The sequence below is a fragment of the Pan paniscus genome, chromosome 7 (genome assembly GCF_029289425.2).
Source record: "Pan paniscus chromosome 7, NHGRI_mPanPan1-v2.0_pri, whole genome shotgun sequence".
Classification (NCBI taxonomy): Eukaryota; Metazoa; Chordata; class Mammalia; order Primates; family Hominidae; genus Pan; species Pan paniscus.
In genome coordinates, this window is record NC_073256.2 from 55,351,425 (window position 1) to 55,371,372 (window position 19,948).

The 19,948-nt window shown below is 38.8% G+C and overlaps 1 protein-coding gene across 3 annotated transcripts in view; it reads left to right on the top strand.

The window, feature by feature from the left end:
• KCNU1 (potassium calcium-activated channel subfamily U member 1) overlaps positions 1-19,948 on the top strand; it is a 156,120-nt gene that overhangs the window by 16,869 nt on the left and 119,303 nt on the right. For all 3 annotated transcript variants that reach the window (XM_063606715.1, XM_055116456.2, XM_055116455.2), the window contains exons 3-9: positions 7,021-7,082; positions 8,183-8,273; positions 9,256-9,367; positions 10,362-10,437; positions 11,700-11,775; positions 17,162-17,332; positions 18,553-18,644. In XM_063606715.1, coding sequence (XP_063462785.1) covers positions 7,021-7,082; positions 8,183-8,273; positions 9,256-9,367; positions 10,362-10,437; positions 11,700-11,775; positions 17,162-17,332; positions 18,553-18,644 — 680 coding nt within the window. The remainder of the gene's footprint in view (positions 1-7,020; positions 7,083-8,182; positions 8,274-9,255; positions 9,368-10,361; positions 10,438-11,699; positions 11,776-17,161; positions 17,333-18,552; positions 18,645-19,948) is intronic.

Sequence of the window (19,948 nt, forward strand, 5' to 3'; positions counted from 1 at the left end):
CACACTAGGAGCTCTGCTAGGGTCTGAATTTCCTATCTCACCAGAGAGGCAGAACTACATGGTGATTGTGAATTTCAGGAGATTTCAGTTCAAACACTCGTGCCTCCACTTCCTAGTATGTAATCTTCAGTGAGTTAATTTTTCTAAATTGGAATTCCTTCACATAATATGAATATAAAGGAGGCTATAATAACACCCATTAGAGTGTTGCAAGAAGAATTCTATCATAATACATGTAAACCACTCAAGGCAGAGTAAGCACTGACCACTGGCTGATATTTACATTTCTACTTTTTTTTTATTACTTTAATTTATTTTTTGGCATCCTCTAATGTGGATAATTTAATTTTAATAGACTATTATAGGGATTATGTAAATCAAATACAGAACAAACTGTCTGCCCTATATTTCTCTGTGTATCTTTGTGTGTTTGTTATGTCTATATGCTCCTTTTGTATGAGAATAATTGCACGGGAGTTCTGGTAGTATTATACATCTAGCATGATTTCTTCTTAATATTCGCTTTAAAGTTTAAAATTTCATTAAAACCTAATTTTATCAGTTTTATTATATACCAGTTTTTCTTACATAACATACTATTTCTTTCTGAATGTTTCTTCTTTTTTCTATTTTAAAGAAGTGCCCATATTCATTTGCCATGGGGAAGTGTGGGTAGTATACTTTCTGAATCTTTGAGTGTCCAAAAAAGTTTTTTTCTTGCTCTTACAAGTAAACAACAATGTGGTTGAGTTTAGAATTCTTGGCTTGCAATCTATTTTTCCTAAAACTCTGTAAAAGCTCCTCCAGTGTTTTCTAGCACTCAGGGCCACATGCCAGGTACTAAGCTATTGTCTAGCAGCTCCCAATGTAGCCTCTCTCCTGTTTTGTGAGGCGGGGCCAGAATTCAGCAAGTGTGTCTCTTCTGTAAGCCTGCTCCTAGACTGCCAACAGGGAGTACAAGACGAGGCAGGAAGCCTAGAGGTCAGAAAAGGGAACCGTTTGTTGCTTCTGTGTTTCGTGTCTGTTCCTTTCAGTCCCACCTACTCAACAGATTTTTAGTCCAGTTGTTGTACTTGGTTCTTGTTTCCATTTTTTTTTCTTCCAACACTGCCACAAGCAGCTCACAGCGTCTCTGCAGAGGCACAATTACCATCCGTGCTGGACTCCTTCCTCTTAGGTCTTGAGGACTAAGCTCTGATTATTTTATCTTGCCCAAATTCCTATCTAAGGGATGTGGGGAGTCATGCCCTACAAACCATAAATTCTCATCAGATGGGTTTTATTTAACCCTATATATTGTGAGTTACTTTCCAATCTGAATGGCATAACATTATGCCAGAAGAAGAAAGTCAAAATATTTTACCCCAAAACATGTTTATTTGCCATATTTTGAAATGGCCCTGCAAAGCTGTCCTTTGTGGGGGAATATTTGCATCTGTAAAGAATCTCTATTAACATAGCTAGATCTTTTTCTTCCAGGCCTTCCCAATCCTGAAGAACTTAACTAAGAGTCAAGCACATTTTAAAGATCTGAATAGGAGACATTTGTCATCTATTGTCTCTGAGGGCAGCCATCATAAGACTTCAGAAGAACCTTGGTCTCCACAGTCTTTTACCTTAACCTGAACATTTCCTTTCTATCAATCCCAGGTCTCCAGACAAACTCAACCAATTGTCAACCAGAAAATGTTTAAATTTACCTATATCCTGGAAGCTCCCCACCACTGCTTTGAGTCCTGCCTTTCTGGACTAAAGCAATGTATTTCTTAAATGTATTTGATTGCTGTCTCATGCCTCCCTAAAATGTGTAAAACCAAGCTGCACTCTGACCACCTTGGGCACATGTTCTCAGGATCCCCTGAGGGCTGTGTCACGGGCCATGGTCACTCATATTTGGCTCAGAATAAATCTCGTCAAATATTTTACAGAATTTGACTCTTATCGTCGACAGTCTGAATCCCAACTCCAAAGAGCACCTCTTTTAAACTACTAAATTTTGAGAATTCCAACCTCTTTTTTATTGATCCCCCAGGCACCGGGGTGCAGAAGCTCACAGTTAGTTATGCCCGTGTTCCTCTTTTTGCCTTTCTGATCCTCCAATCCTGCTTAATAAATTTTTAAAATTCAATTCTCTTAAAATGACTGGTGTGACTTCTGCTTTCCCTTCCCCATCCTGACTGATACAGATTAGAAAGGAGAATTACAAAGTCAGTCTTACTCTCTTTAGTTTGCAGATAACCCGTGTTTTTATATTTTCCAATATAGAAAGGTATAGCGTATCTTCAAAATCTGAAATTTCGCCATGATATGGCTGTGTGTGTGTCTTCTTTCAATGTTTCCTCCCTGACAAGTCTTGGTGGGCCTTTTCGATCTAGACTCAGGTTAGTTTTCAGTTCAGAGAATCATCTTTTGCTTTTTTATTTAGCTATTCTTTTTTTGGGAGGGGGGGCAGGGTAGAAGTGTTTGTCTTATCCTTTTAGAATGCCCATTATAGTTGTTTCCCTTGCATTTAACCTCCCTGCCATTTTTTTTTTTTTTTTTTTTTGATGGAGTATCACTCTGCTGTCATCCAGGCTGGAGTGCAGTGGTGCAATCTCGGCTCTCTGCAACCTCCGCCTCCCGGGTTCAATCAATTCTCCTGTCTCAGCCTTCTGAGTAGCTGGGACTACAGGCACACGCCACCACACTTGGCTATTTTTTTTTTTTTTTTTTTTGTATTTTTAGTAGAGACGGGGTTTCACCATTTGGTCAGGCTTCTCTTGAACCCCTGACCTCAGGGGATCCTCCTGCCTCGGCCTCCCAAATTGCTGGGATTACAGGCATTAGTCACCACGCCCAGCCCTTGCACTTTTAATTATAATTTTTATCTCAGGTTTTTGCTTGGTGGTTTTGGAGAATTCCTTTATTCTAGTTCACTTTCATCAGTATCCATTCTGCTATTCAGTACCTCTATTGAGACATTAATTTTGTCAATCACATTCCCTCCTTCCCTAAGACTTCTCTCACTTTCTTATCATTCCTTCTGATTGTAGGCTGCATTTATTTTATCAGTATAATATCCTCTCAAATCTCACTAGAAACTCTAATTGTAACTTTAAAATGTTGAATCGTAACAGATTCTGTGTTAACTCTTTCATGAAAGTCATTCCATATACTTTCTTTGCCTGATCCTCCTGTTTTCCTATACTTCTCATAAAACAGGCACTTATCCATGGTATGTTAATATGCCCAAGGTTTAGAGTACTCCTGGTGCCCCTTTTAAACTGCATTGGATTTTGTTTCTTATCTGAAGACCCCCCACAACTATCCTCTAACTAAACAGGGTTTTTTAGATCCCATTGTGAAAATCAAAGTCCCAGGTTTCTATGTGTTTTCTCATAAAGATAAGCTTGGGGAATAAGGCTGGGGCCAGCAACTCTACAAACAAGGCTCTGTCTGGATGAGGTCTCCACTCTTTCAGTTAATTTTTCTTTGACTTCTTTCTGATGTGCTTCCTAGAAAAAGAGCTGTTGCCACTAGCCAAGAGGTTCCTCCTCTGAGAGTGCTCAGCCTCAGGGTGTCTCCTCTCGGCCACTATTTGGCTGGGTGGCCCCATCTCCAATCCATGGCCTCCATGGCTCAGGTAAAGGGCTTTCTACCCGTCTCTGAACAGCCAGCTCTTCCAGATTTTGCTCCTCCAACCCAATGAAAAATGTACAGCTCTTCTCAGAATTATCTTTCATTCCTACCCGACTCACTGAACAGTGTCAGTCAGAGCCCTGGCATCAGAAAGTAGTCATCTTGCGAGTTGGTAAGAATGACTGACAACAGTATAGGTTTGAAAAAGGAAAGTGTTATTGGAAGGAAAGAAAACTGCAGTAGAGTTCAGCAACGTGCTTCAGCAAAACAGGACTGAGTGTGCACCAATGTGCTTCAACAAAACAGGACTGAGTGTGCAGCAAGGTGCTTCAGCAAAACAGGACTGAGTATGTTGAGATGGATTTTTCCTTAGGGGTGTTTCTGGACCTTAAAGCAGGAGCTTAAGGGAAATTTGAACCATATTAGCCACATGGGTCATCATAAATGATTACATTTGTAGACATTGTGGTGCCTTGATGTCAACAAGGGTTGCGCAATGAGTTTCTACATGCATGCAATCCAGAGATGTATAGAAATTCTAGTTACTTATAAATTTGGGGGAAAGAAACATAGAACCAGATGCCTGCTTTAGATAATAGGAAAGTCTGATTAGTTGTAAATTCCTCAGTTAAGGAGTTTTGAATTTGGATGGACTGCTTGATGGGCACCAGGTGATCTTTCCTCTCGTTAGTGTCCACAAATATGTCAGCTCCCAGTGCCTTCTTTTGGTTTTAATATACATTTTGCTGTTGGTTTCCTATGATTTCTGGGTAATAATCTTTGGGTTTGTGGTATTCAATTCTTTGTTTCTATCTTTTTTTTCTTTTTAAATGTACTTACATGTTTTTGTTCATTTCCATGGGTTGGGGGGGTCGTAAACGTAAGTCATATATGCCATCATCTTTCCAGAAATCTATCAATATTTGATTTTTACTTGAACCTTTTATGGGATTTCATAAGAGAAAAAATGTACATAATCATATGTAAAGAAAAGCAAAAGGATTTCCTTAAAATTATTAATAATTATCAATATGCTGCTATTAAATGTATATATGTGTGTATATATACACACACATATATATATATCCACTCCCAACAACTTTTCTGAGCTTCAGACCACAGTTGCAACTGAATATCTGCATGAAACCGTCAAACTTAGTACTATCTTCATCAACACTTAACCTAGATTTTTTAAATGGAACTTACAGGGCCAAGTGCCGTGGCCCACACCTGTAATCCCAGCACTTGGGAGGTCAAGGCGGGCAGATCGCTTGAGGCCAGGAGTTTAGGACCAGGCTGTCCAACATGGTGAAATCCCGTCTCTACTAAAAATACAAAAATTAGCCAGGTATGGTGGCGAGTGCCTGTAATCCCAGCTACTCCGGAGACTGAGGCAGGAGAATTGCTTGAAACCGGAAGGCGGAGGTTGCAGTGAGCCGAGATTGCGCCACTGCACTGCAGCCTGGGCAAAAGAGCGAAACTCCGTCTCAAAAAAAAAAAAAAAAAAAGGAACTTACGATAAGAGCTGAGACCCCAACACTACCACTTACAAAGCTCTTGAAAGAAAACCAGTTGAAGCTCCTAGCCTCTTACCCAATCACTTGTAAACTAGGGTCAATTTGAAATAGAAGAGCGTTTTTGGAAGGAGCTCTGCTGTTGGAGAAATGTGAGGGTACTTTCCTCTCATCTCAAACGTAGGACAGGAAGCTGAATAGGGACCACTCAGAAATCTCAGTTTGCCTTCCTTGGAACTTTGGGAGCACAGAGGACAGGTCTGTGGCTACTTTGTGGCTCATTGTTGGCTAGCTGCTTTGTGTCAGACGAGTTGCCACCCAGGACATAATCTGTCCCTTCCTGTGTTTGTTGGAACAAAGAAACCTTAAGAGTTTCCATGTGCCAGACGTGAATCACATGGGAGAGACTTCTATAACCAGCTGAATGGGGAATCTGGGAGGATAATAGTTCCAGCAGAAAATAGGAGGGTGAGAAGTAGTGAGAGAAGAGTGGCCGTGAGAGAACAGGCTTCACCGAAATCAAGGGAACCACAAATGGGATGCTTAGCCATTAAATATCAAAAAGATTGTCTTTCCTCTTCCCCTTCCCCTTGCATTTTCCCCCTTTATTTTGCTTTGTTTTATTTTCAAAGAATTTCACTTCTAACATATCAGATGATTTGCATATTAATTATCTTCATTTGTCATCCAGGCTGTGATGTCAATGTGGGGGCAGGGATCTTTGTGTATATTGATCACTGATGAACAGAAGAGTACTTGGGTCACAAGAGGAGCTAGAGAAATGTTTGTGGAATTTGAACATGAATTCAGTTGGAATCTCCAAAGAACAATGGGACCACCCATGAAAGTAAACATTAAAGACCTTTCATGCCCAGAGAGCCGCAGGGTGTGAGCATCATGATCTAACACTAGTCAGAGAAGCAAGTTCCTTCTCTGATCTCCCCTTTCTGATCCCTCCCCACATGGAGCTACAATTCTGGAGAGGTCAGAGGTAGCCTAGTCAGCAGAATCTAGGAATAAAAACCTAGAAATGGTTAATAGAGATGAAACTGAGTCCTTTCACAATATACGTAGCCCACCCAAGGAATATCTGAGCTAAAATAAAGAGAAGATTTAATCCTAAATGAAATCCAGAGTTTCATTATTAGAATTACACTGGACTGAACATGTTCAAAAGCTGGATGGTTGGAAACTAGAAATAACTGGAGGAATGTTAAATTACCTAAAATTAACCTCAAATATCATGAAAACTGCCAAAGATTTTATCCAAACACCCCCAGGGCTTTTAATGGACAGTTTCCAATTGCATTCCCCAAGATACCCCTATTTTACAGAGGCACTGGCATGGTAAAAAAATCACCTTCTTCTCACTTGTAGCATTTTCCCTACTGTGAAAATTCTGGCTATCCTTTAGGGAACACATGTCTGGAATTTTTTCTATAATATAACCAACAATTCAAATTCAGGGTCTATTTCCAATAACCCCTTCTTTTCTAGCATGTGATAAATTGCATAAAGCCTATTAAGCACTTAATAGATGTTTGATGGGTGAATAAGTGATCACAGGAAAGGACCTCTTGAGATCAAAGATTAAAAGCCTCTAGAAGCAGCAGGAAGGACAAACTGTGTATTCTGAAGTGTGCGCAAGTTAAAATTAGATAAGAAAAATGGGTACATATTCATTTTTATAATACTCAGAAAAGGTCCAAGCAAGTTGGACCTTGAATCGATAAACAGATGAGTGAATGAATGAATACTAACATAAGTGAATATGTGAATAAATGGCTACACGTACACAGGCATGGTAAAAAGAGAAAACACACTTTTGTCGATTTATTTAATGCAAATGAAGTGGATTTAGACATTTGTCCCTGTTTTTCATTTTCAGGTGATCCTTGTCTTTGTACTAAGCATTGGGTCTCTTATAATCTATTTCATCAATTCTGCTGAGTGAGTACAATGTCCAGTCATGCTTGTCTGCTATATCAGTACATTGCTCGGCTAATTTGGAATTTTCTCCTCAGGAATAATGCTTAATATACTTTCACACACACATGCACGCACACACACAAACTCATAAAAAGTGATATGTTTGGCTTCTCCCAGTAAGCACTAAGCCCAGCTCTGCAAAATATACAAGAGTTTCCTTGTATCCTGCCACTTTCCACTGCTAGGGGTCAGGGTGGTCTGCAACCCCCACCCGAGATTTACTCTGGAGTCTCTGGGACACCAGCCTTCAGCTTTCTTTCCCTCACTTAGGCCACTCATGAAGGTTTTATATGTCTTTGGTTTCCTTAGATTTGGAGCAGAAACGCTGTCGTAGTTTCAGGGTTTCTCATAGGTTTCAAGCAACTTCGGATGGTATTGAGAAAGGAAAATGCCAGCCCTCACCTGTGACAAAGAAGCAAATTGTTGCCTGCTGTCCTCTGAAAGCATCCCCTCCTTATTTTTCAGGGTTAGGGCAGCTATTTTGGACAAAGCCCAATCTAATCTGAATTCCATGTCAATCACTTGGGAATTATATTGGATTTCTAGCTAAAATGGAATTGGGATTGCAGGGCCACAGAAAGCCAAGCAACTTTAGAGAACCTAGGGAAACTGGTTGTCTTTGCATTGTGAATTCCTAAGAGATCTTTTAGGAGATTTTCTTTGAAATTGGTTCAAATCAATCCATTTGACCTAGAGTATCTCTGTATCAGAAGAGAATTAATTCAAAATATACTGACTAGATAGATGATCTTGCAAACCAAGAAGAGCCCCATCATCTCTCTGGCTCTGAATCCCCATTGTTAAAATGGAAATAGAACCAATACATCCTACAAAACAAATTATGGGTAATTTTCCTCTTATTTCCAGTGCCATTGGCAGTCCACTGGTTTTGTTCATGCATTCCTCTACTCCCAAGAGAAAAGTTAATTTCCTTGAGATCTTAAGTGTCTGGATTCATGGTGAATAAAGAAAATTTTCCTATTCTTTCCCTTTAGTTGGTCTTATATAGACACCACTTTAAAAATGTTTATCTTCACAAACTGTCCTTCTTTCTTTTCCAGCCCTGTTGGAAGCTGTTCATCATACGAAGACAAAACCATTCCTATTGATTTGGTTTTCAATGCTTTCTTTAGTTTCTATTTTGGATTGAGGGTAAGTACCTATTGAAAGTGGGAGTGAATATCCAAACACCACAGGCACAACATACAGAGAACTAACTGTGTCTCAGTCCTACAATCTGCCCGAGTTTTCAACTCTAAAGATAGCTAATCTGTGCCCTAACTTGTTAAATATATACTGATCCCTAAAAACTCTCTCTCCTGCACGTGAAACCCTAAACCAGGTTAAAAGTTCCAACACAACATGAAAGTAATTCTTTTGTTAAATGCCATCATCGTGTTCCCATGGCCTCCTTACTGGCTTCCCATCTTTACTAATAATGACAAGCGAGCAGAACTTGTAGCAAGTCTCTGGAGATGTCCTTAGCTCCACTGGTGGCATGCCTGCAATACAACTGTGGAAAATAACTTTGTATCTTTGTTTCATTTTGTTACACTCATTTGTTAAATATTTCTCTCACTTTAGAGGTATTTATTAAGACCTGTTCTAGATCTAGATTTCAATCTCTTCATTTCTTGTTTGTGGGAGACTAATGTGTGTATATAAAATATACACATATATGTATGTATATATAGGCATGCTATATATAAAAACATCTTATTTTTTTTAGACATGGTCTTGCTTTGTCACCTAGGCTGCAGTACAGTGAAGCGTTCTTGGCTCACTGCAACCTCTACCTCCCAGGTTCCAGTGGTTCTCCTGCTTCGGCCTCCTGGGTAGCTGGGATTACAGGCAGCTGCAACCACGTCCAGCTAATCTTTATATTTTTGGTAGAGATGGGGTTTTGCCATATTGGTCAGGCTGGTCTCAAACTCCTGACCTCAAGCTATCTGCCTGCCTTGGCCTCCCAAAGCATCCACCTAGCATATAAATATATGTGTCTGTGTATATGTAAAATAGAAGGAGATTAAGGCTTCAGCTGATAAGTAAAATGCAGCTGAATAATGCTATCTAGTGTTCACTTAAAAATTCTTGAGGGTAACAGAATTTGTGTTATTCTGTTTCTATTTCATAGTTTATGGCAGCTGATGACAAGATCAAGTTCTGGCTGGAGATGAATTCAATCGTAGACATCTTTACCATCCCACCAACCTTTATTTCTTATTATTTGAAGAGCAATTGGCTAGGTAAGTGTGCTCTGGGAATGGGTAGCAATATCTATGAATAAAATAAAAACTCAACATTCATTTGTAAGTATCTGTTTTTCATTTGTTCTTAATGCCTGACTGTCATTTTAAAAACCTCTCACCTTAATAGTATGGTTTTGTCATACACTTGCAGAAACCTTTTGACTTTAACACTTAGCAATGCAGCAGGCACACAGTAGGTGTTCAATAGTTGTTGATAGAATTGACTGCATTTGTAATGTGAGAGGCAAGACTCCAACATCTCATTCCCCTGGTAGCACCTTTATGCTGGGATCCCACAGGAGCTGGGGGAGATGAAAAACCTCCCTTTGTCTTTAAAAGCTAATCATCATCTCCATATGTGCTATGGCATTTTAGAGAATTATTTAATTAGTTGTTTTGTCTTTAAGGTGAATGTGTTGACAGTGCATGGACATTATGTAGCTTTTATCAGTTTCGTGTAATTTTATATTATGATTTATTATCTATAAAATAAATATGAATTCCATTCCTTGCTAATGTTATTATCATACCACCTAAAGTAAAACATCATACAAACATTGTGAAGCATATCATAGAGATTGTATAGTCAGGAGTTTAAGTAGTTAAGGGAAATTTTGCTCTCCGTTCTAAAGAAGAGTTAAATAGAGTAAAATGAATAGTCCCCATAATATGTGAGGCATGCTTCTACATGCTTGATATGGATGCTACAACTCTGTGAGGTTGGTACTATTATAATAGTACCATTTTACGTTTTACATTCCCATCTTACAGATAAGGAACTAGAGAAGGCGAGGGGATTGCCTTAGGTTACAACAGCGTCAGGGCTAGTATTTGAACTACAGCTTATGCTGTTAAGCCTATAACATGAGAATAGATTTGGAACATGTCTAGAAGAAAAAGAATGTAAGCGATTCCAATGCTGTTATAATGTAGGCTCCCTCTGGAGTGACCCTCTGATTTTGGCAGCTTTCTCCTTTCCATTGGTTTGTAGGTTTAAGGTTCCTAAGAGCCTTGCGCCTGCTAGAACTCCCTCAAATCTTGCAAATTCTACGAGCCATCAAGACCAGGTAAATAGCCCTAACCGAAGTACTGCTTACTTATTAGTTTGGATTAGAAAATGAATGTATTAACTGGACCCTAAACTCAATGCATTTCTTATCAGAATTTCAGTGCAAAGATCATGAAATCTCTCAGCTGCCAAAATATTATTTGTTCACATTCTCCCATTATATTACATCTTACACTAGCTGAAAACTTTGCAATCATTTTAAAGAGCTGGTTTAGTCTTTGTTTTGTAAAGCTATGGTGTATAAGTTTATTTAGGTTTTAATTCTAAGTCCCTCCACCAAAAAAAAAAAAAAAGTCAAAACAATTCAGAGGCATTGGTTCTATATATTTGCTTTAGTAACTCATGTCTCTCCTGGCTAGGTAAAAAAAAAGGAACACTTCTTCAGGCATTGGAATGTAAGACAATTCCTCAAAGCATACATTACCCAGTAGCAGCAAGCAGTGAACTATTGCTTGCAGAAATATAGCCACCTAAGTATTTCCAGACAGTAAGAACACAATCCAAACTAGCTTTGAGCAGCAATACTTGTAAAATTTTGAGCAGTTTGGTCTGTTACCCACTCAAAATCTCCATGCCTTGACAGTCAAACTAGAAGCATCAAATATTAGAGGCCAGGTGGATTTCACTGCTACGTGTTTATGAATTATGGAGAAGCTGGAGGAGGAAAGGCTGGTCCTGTGTGACGGGTGGTCCTGCCTGAAAACCAGAGATCTCAGCTAAGCTCTAGGGCTCTCCTTAGGTGACAAGGGCCCCTCTGATCTTTCTTCACTTAAAGACCTTGTTATCAGTTCAGCAGTCTGTGTGACTTTATATTTTTGTGTTCTGTTCAGAATTTTATTTTGCAAATCTGCTCCCTGGATTTCTACCCCTTGGATTCCTAGCATAATGCATTGTATATTATCGTGTTGGACAATATAACAATCTCTGTGATCTACATGTAGATATTTTAAAAAGTGATATGAGGCTAGTGGATATCGCAGCAAAACTCAAACTTTCCAAACAAGTATATGTGACTGGGCGAGTTTCAGAGCTGTTTCTCAACCTCTAATGTGTATATGAATCAAGCAGAGAATCTTGTACCAATGCAGATTGGAAGATCGGGGCAGGGACTGGGATGCTGCATTTCGAATATGTTCTCAGGTAACGCCGTTCCTTCTGGTCCATGAGCCACACTTTGTGTAGCAACATCTTAGAGGATGAGGTGTTTATGTTGTTCTGGAATCTGTTAGACCCAACACCTCTTTGTCTCTCTTCCTCTAGTAACTCAGTGAAGTTTTCCAAACTGCTGTCAATAATTCTCAGTACCTGGTTCACAGCTGCGGGATTCATTCACCTGGTAAGCATCTCATCACAGTCCCTAGTGGGGTCTGTTGTTACCAGCATCCATTTTTTGAAAAATGGAAGGGAACCTGCTGAGCCCCTGTCTCCATCACTGTAAGCCAGTTGGAGGTGTGTCTTTCTACTTCCCATTTTCAGGTTTTCTTTACCCTCATATTCTCACAAATATGCGTCTCCTACAATCAAGGTGTCTCTGTTCCCTCTTCCAACTTTCAAAACCTACTCTTAAGGAAAGACCTAGTAAGCTCCAAAGGTATCAGCAATAGGTAAAATGTATCACTATATCTTATAAGGGTTCTAGCATTAAAAAAAAAAATAAAAAGTGAAGGAAATGAAGCCAGTTAAGGATTTCAGACTTATAAATGCTGGAGACTTATGAGGGAGGATTTACTGTTGCAAAGGGGAGTTTGGGGGCTTTCTTGATCCTCCTGAAATCAATCTGTATACCTAGCTGCCTCCTTTGCCTGTAGGAAAGTCTGGTTCTTATCTCACATAATGAGAAATCTAGGAAATGGATCTCAGCTATAGGAAAGGAACTCCTGGACTTTACTTCTTGAGGACAGTTGAAGAGCAGTCATTAGCAAATACAGAAATTGATGGGAGATGTTAAAAGCCCGCAAAAGCCTTTGAGATAAACAAAACAGAATGCATAACAGGTCTTTTTTATCTGAGTCCTTCTCTCAAAATTAATATAAAACAATAACAATTTAAAAATGCATTAAAAAGTTACCATTGTTCAATTCAACAAGAAAAATGTCAAATGCAAACAAGGATATGAACCTTCAAGAAATCTGAAGCTCTCTACATCCTCCTCAGCACTCAGGAAGGAGAGAGATTTTCCTGAAGTGTCACAGCAGTAAAGGCTGATTCCTAGATTTAGAGAATTGAACCTTAGAGTCCTGGGCCCACCAGGGGATAAGCAGACATTAGTGTCCCTGTAGAAACCTCGTGGCCACCACAGGATGCTAAAGGAAAAGTCATTAGGACTTTTTTTTCTTTTTCCTTTAATAGCTGTTTCAATGAGAGGCTCGAAGGCTTAATGTGGCCTACAAGCATATTATTATATTTGACCTAATTATGTTTTCACTTTTTGTTTGCTATTTTTTGTCACTCGCTGACTTTTATGAAGAGCTCACATAAAAATCAGAATTTCTGAATTCTTTGGGAAAATACAAGGTTCTAATAATCTCACTCTCCCAAGGCCACCAACAGCCATAGCTGAAGAATAGCTTCGGATCACGAGGTCCAGAGATCAAGACCATCCTGGCCAACATGGTGAAATCCTGTCTCTACTAAAAATACAAAAATTAGCCAGACGTGGTGGCATGCGTCTGTAGTTCCAGCTACTTGGGAGGCTGAGGCAGGAGAATCGCTTGAACTCGGGAGGCACAGGTTGCAGTGAGCTGAGATTGCACCACTGCACTCCAGCCTGGTGACAGAGCAAGACTCCATCTCAAAAAAAAAAAAAAAAAATAGCTTCTCCCTATAGCTTCTCCCTATGTACAGCAGGTGCTCTTGGGTTTAACACAGTCTCTGCCAGGCCTACTTGAAATCATTATAGTCTTGCTCCACTCCTCTAAGGATGTGAGCATGTTTCCCTGCTGGACATCTGGTCTCCCAGGAAAGGAGACCTCCAGCAAGGAAGTAAGCACAGAAAAAATGGGAAGCAATCAGATGGCGTGTGAATTAGACAGTGCCACAACATTAAAAACCTAGAAAAGCTATATCCCAGAGCAAAGAAAATAGCAGATTTTATTGAGGGGATATTTGCAATGACAAGCCAAAATAAAAGCTATGGTTGCCCTAACTCACCATCTTCCCATTCTCACACTATCCTTCAGCTAAATAATGATATCATTCAAAGACGAGTATTAACTATGGCACCTGTGCCTAAATTCTGCTAAAAATAACAAGAAGGTGTGTTGGAAAGCAGAGAAACATTAGCGTAATAGAAGTTACAAAATGAAACAGTTATGAGAGCAACAATTAAGATAATTTGCCCAAGGGAACAAAGGAAAAGTTAAGAAAAAATGTCCTCTATATTTAAAAAATAAAAATAAGATTTTAGAAAAACTGGAAATGATCCTTCATAGAATATTTATACGGTTTTAACCAAGGGATTGTTAAACAATAGAAGTAATTGAAAGTGGGCCAAAAGATATCAGAGAAAAATAAGAAGAAGTGTATTACAGAGCTAAAAACCACATTAGAGGGAACCAAAATGTAACAAATTTGACAAAATCACATTCAGAAACATGGTGGACAGGACTGGAGCAAAAATCTTGACATGGAAAATAACAAAGATACTCAAATGGTTGTAAAGAAGAAACATGAAAGGACAATATTGATTCAACCTACTGTAAATATCATTAGGGTATTACAGAAAATAGTACAATAAATGGTACCAGAAAGATGTTTTAAAACAAGGTGTTGAACCTGTAGATTAAAGGATAGACTGTATTCCATGAAAGATAATTCTAAATTATTAATTCTAATCATATATTGGAGCAGTTACGGACATCCTGGGATAAAAAAGATAATCCAAGCAGAACAAAACAGGGTCTATACAGGGGGGAACCAATGAGACTAGCTTCAAGTTTCTTGACAACATTGGTCAATACCAGAAGATGATACAGCAGTGTCCATAAAGTTTGCATAAAAGAAAGTGTAACCTGTCCTGTCATTTTAAGCATGCAAGGGGAAATGCACCAGTGAGCTTCTTTTGAATCTGTATTAATAGCTTAATGATAAAATTCAGCCACATAGGAGATTAATGTAAAAAGAATTCAAGAATGGGGAAGCCATGGTAAGAAGTAGTGGTAGTGGCTGGGCACGGTGGCTCACGCTTTTAATCTCAGCACTTTGGGAGGCCAGGGGAGGCGCATCATTGGAGGTCAGGAGTTCGAGACCAGCCTGGCCAACATGGCGAAACCTCGTCTCTACTAAAAATAGAAAAATTAGTCAGGCATGATGGCAGGTGCCTATAAACCCAGCTACTTGGGAGGCTGAGCCAGGTGCATCACTGGAGGGCAGGAGTTCGAGACCAGCCTGGCTAATGAAACCTCATCTCTACTAAAAATATAAAAAAATTAGCTGGGCATGGTGGCATGCACCTGTAATCCCAGCTACTCTAGAGGCTGAGGCAGGAGAATCACTTGAATCCGAGAGGCAGAGGTTGCAGTGAGCTGAGATCATGTCACTGCACTCCAGCCTGGGTGACAGAGTGAGAATCCATCTCAAAAAACAAACAACAAAAAAACTCTGATATTTTGGTCAGGCCCCTTGGCTCATGCCTGTAATCCCAGCACTTTGGTAGGCCAAGGAGGGGCGGATCTCCCGAGGTTGGGAGTTCGAGACCAGCCTAGCTGACATGGGGAAAACCTGTCTCTACTAAAAATAGAAAAATTAGTCAGGTGTGGTGGCAGGCACCTGCAATCCCAGCTACTCAGGAGGCTGAGGCAAGAGAATTGCTTGAGCCCAGGAGGTGGAGGTTGCAGTGGGCCGAGATCATACCACTGTACTCCAGCCTGAGTGACACAGCAAGACTCCTCTCAAAAAAAAAAAAAAAAAAAAAGTAGTGGTAATGATTACTGAATGGATAAAAAATAGAGCTAAGACATAACCAAGGTAATTATCACTACAGACTAGAATGTAGATGCACAAATAAAAGTAATATAGCTAATATAAATGTTGATGGACAGGTAAGGGGAGAAGATAGAGTGTCCTCATATTTTTCTTCTTAGTGTATCTTATCTAAAGTTGAAACAAAGTTTAAAATAATAAGAATTCAGTTTTGAAATATGGAGTTAAAATAGATAATGATTCAGTCTGTTAACATTAGTCCATAATACTTTACCTTAACTATATTTCCCACCTTGGACTGATGGGTCAATGCTAACATGGTTAAGAGGAAGAACAGTGTGAATAAGTGGACCCACAGAAGGCTGCCATCTCCCTTCCTCCATAAACTAAAGAGATACTGAGAAAGTGGAAAGGGATTTGAAACACCAAATTATTACTCATAAGGGCAGTGAGTTAAATTTTAAAGCATTCTTTAAAAAATTATAAAGGATATCTCCAGTTTAAAATAAATTTAGTTTTACTTTGTACATGTTGTGCAGGGATAATATTGAATCCCTGTACTACAACATTGTAAAAGACACTATGGGATTTTAGCTTAAAGGGAACTCTGCCAGTAAATATGAATGATTTAAATCTGTGTGACTTAAATTTGGTTTTCTTGTAATGTATGTCTTGGAAAACAGTGAAGACTCCAGAAGTCAGTGACTTTGCAACAGTATCCACTATCAGCCATAAGACTTAAGAACAGACATATAATCCCATTCTTACTTTGGAGTGGAGTATTATAGGGGTCCACACTCTTAACCTATTCATTAAATTTAACAAAGGATCAGCACTTGGCACATCACTTTTAAAAAGGGAACAAATATCTGAGCAAACTGCATGGTTTCTAATTTCCATCCTAGTTCTTAAAAACAAAACAAAAAGCCCACTTCCCCCAGTCAGACATCTCTAAGATTTTATCATCTTTTGTGCTAAATAGAAATGGAAAACAATTAGAAAATATGTGAGCTGAGGAGAAAAAAAAGGTCTAAAAGAAAAAACAAAGAAATAAATATTTTATTATAAACTATACATGTATAAATGTATGTTATATATAATATATTGTTATGCAATATTTTACATATATTTATAAAAAATTTATATACGATATAAATGTCTAAGTTACTTCATTTATCTAATATTAAAAATCTGATAAATCTAGTTTTCTTGAAAGGTGAAGACTCAAAGAAAAAATCAGAGGAAAATATTTTTAAAGGTTTTTTTTTAAAAAAAATCACTGAAAAGACCATTGTGCAAAGAGGGAAATAACTTGGAAAATTGGTTTGTTTTTCCGTAGACGCTAGCATTCTATGTGCTTAAGCTCACTGAAATGAAGTGCTCATTTAAGTGCTTCTTTCCTTAATGATAATCCTAATCTGGTTAGAAAGTGAGAATATGTCGTAATTGCTCAGTCTGAGAGCCTTTGGAGTCCCCTGGCTCCAGGATGCAATGCTTGCGCCCACTTGAAAAGAGAGCCCAGAGGCATCTGTCCCCTGTGGAGGTTTTCAAATGCTGTGCTGCAGCTACAAGCCCCCTCAGATTTCGGCAATGATCACGATTAAGGAAACCAAGACTTTACACTCACTACCCATGATTTACAAACTCTTCCATTTATGTACACGCTTCATAGCAACCTGAAAGCCATTTGGTATTTCATTTGGATTGAATGAAGTGCAATTAATCTAATGTTTTGCCTATTCTTTAAAAATCTTCTCTTGGATTCTATTCAGATGTTTCCTGAGTCTTCTCTCTTTGGACAGGTGGAAAATTCTGGTGATCCCTGGCTCAAAGGTAGAAATTCACAGAATATATCATATTTTGAGTCAATTTACCTGGTCATGGCAACAACGTCAACCGTTGGATTTGGAGATGTGGTAGCCAAGACATCCTTAGGACGGACCTTCATCATGTTCTTCACACTGGGGAGTTTGGTGAAGAATATTTTTAATATATTTTGAATATAGCTACATAAACCAGAAAATATTTGGTTAATGGTAATCAATGAAACAATATAGGTTTAAGAGTGAATGTTGCATGACTTGGGGCACATGTCAAGGGCAAATGAAAACATGCACAGATCCCATGTTTTCCAAACTGCATCCCCTGGAGCTCAGGATAAAATTGCTTGGTTTCCAGGGATGAAGGATAGTAGGCAAAGGAAGCAGACTTTCCTTATTAAGCTCTACATTGATTTGAGAAAACCTATCTTCCTTCACAGTTTGCCCATCAAATTAAAGTCTTTCTTCTAAAGAGGAAGGATATTTGAGATTTGATCTGAAGAAAATTCCATTCCTCCCAGCTCAAATGAGTAACCTTTCACTAAAACAGCATTTAACTTTAGAGATATGAACATCTGTGCCTGGCTTACGAGTGTAGCAAAGGCAAAAGCCTTCTTTTCTTTTAGTGACTTTCATTTCAATTCCTTAAAAACCACAACAGAGTTCTCCACTCCACTTTTTTGATATCTACCCATCCACGGTCTCACATCCCTTTTTTTCAGTCATTGTCTCTTAACCCTCCTCTGTCCCATATGCTTTCATTTTTCCAAGCCCCAAATAGAATAAAGTCAGAGTGAGACAGGAAGTTAGAAGCGATAAAAAGAGGGCCAGGCACGGTTGCTCAGGCCTGTAATCCCAGCATTTTGTGAGGCCAAGGCAGGCGGATTACCTGAGGTCAGGAGTTCGAGACCAGCCTGGCCAACATGGAGGCATTCCATCTCTACTAAAAATATAAAAATCAGTCAGGCATGGTGGCAGGCACCTGTAGTCCCAGCCACTTGGGAGGCTGAGGCAGGAGAATCCTTTGAACCTGGGAGGCGGAGGTTGCACCCCAGCCCGGGAGACAGACAGAGACTCTGTCTCAAAAACAAAAACCAAAACAAAAGTGATGAAAGGATAAGACATGTGGGGAAGTCACCTTGCTGCTGTCCTTTGCTTTCATCATTTTGAATACAGAAAAGCCTTATATTAAATTTTAACAAAATTCAAGGGCTGAAATAAGGAAGAAAAACGAGGTCCCTTTAACATGCTATCATGTGCTCTTAGATGACAGAAAGTTTTATGTACCCTCCTTTTCCTTTCTAATCTTGAAATTTTTGGAGTATCCATCAAAATAATGAGAACTAAGGTTTTATTTTGCTGATCAATTTTAGATATTATTTGCGAACTATATACCTGAAATGGTGGAACTGTTTGCTAACAAGAGGAAATACACCAGTTCCTATGAAGCACTCAAAGGAAAGAAGTAAGTAGTGTTTTAAGTATAATTTCTACAGTTTAAGAAATTCTATTAGCCATATATCTCGTTCTAGACATCTATTGTCTGGCTTAGCTGTAGAACCCAAGGTGAATATATCAGCAACATCCTGTATTCACTCAAAAGGACTGTGCTAAACTAAATACCGCAAGAAAATGATATTTGCTACTTGACCCAAACCGCTACATAGATGCTCATAAGAAAACTAAATCAACTAAAATGACAGATAATGTTGTAATTCACTGTCAATAAATATTACTGATTATGGCACTATTTGTACATTCCTTTTCACTAACTTCTCCTATAGCCATTACCAATTGTCTTACTCATTTTCCTTGTATGGGTAACTTATGGCTAACTTTACATAATGGATCTGATTAAAGCCATGATTCCAATTTAAAATAATTAATTTAATTCAGTTGTCTTAGCCAAAGCTCCCCTAAACCATCGGGGGCTCATTTATGGATGAGGATTTGCCAGCATGAGAAGTTTCTACCCTGTCTTCTATAGCGCATCCTAGATGACTGATTTTTTTTCCATGCCACAGCCATGTGTTCCCAGGAGGAAAATGGAGTGGAGTTGTTTTTATATTATTTCTTCTTGGATTCATGTTACCTTAGCTTCCATTAGGTTTTTTTTCCCATCTAAGACAAAAAGAATGAAATGGAGATCTTAAATTCGATGTGATCCTTTTAAAAACTTAATCCCTGTCTGCTGTAATGAAAGAGGCATAATGGAGATAGGCTCCCTGAAAGCAGTCTCTTAATACAGTTGGATGAAAACTTTAATTGACCTGGGACTATGAAGAGGAAAGGAAAAATATGATGAAATGAACAACAGATAAATAATGAGAAGCAGTGAATTTAACTAGATAAGCCAAAATCTGGCCTCATTTGTCTCAGGAAAGGCCTATGGGGCACATACTAAATCAGTCAATAGGTCTGGGAACTTTAATGTTAACTTAGGCTAAAATTATGTTTTCAGTTTTCTTCAATGGCTAATAGGAGGAAAATAGCTCCTTTAAATGCATTAAACCTAAGAAAATTTTTCATGACAAAAACTATATGCATAGAGTTCTGCACCTGTCTTCAATGTCCCTCCACTGGGCTCATGTTTTTGTAACTACTAGATATTTGTAAATGTGAAAGATAAGCTGAAACAATCTGGAATGTGGTGCTTTCTCAGCCATGATATTTGGGTGGGAAATGGAAAAACTGATGAACTTTTCTGCTCCTCAAGAAAAAAACAAACAACAACAACAACAACAAAAACCCTCTATCAGACAACTAGGA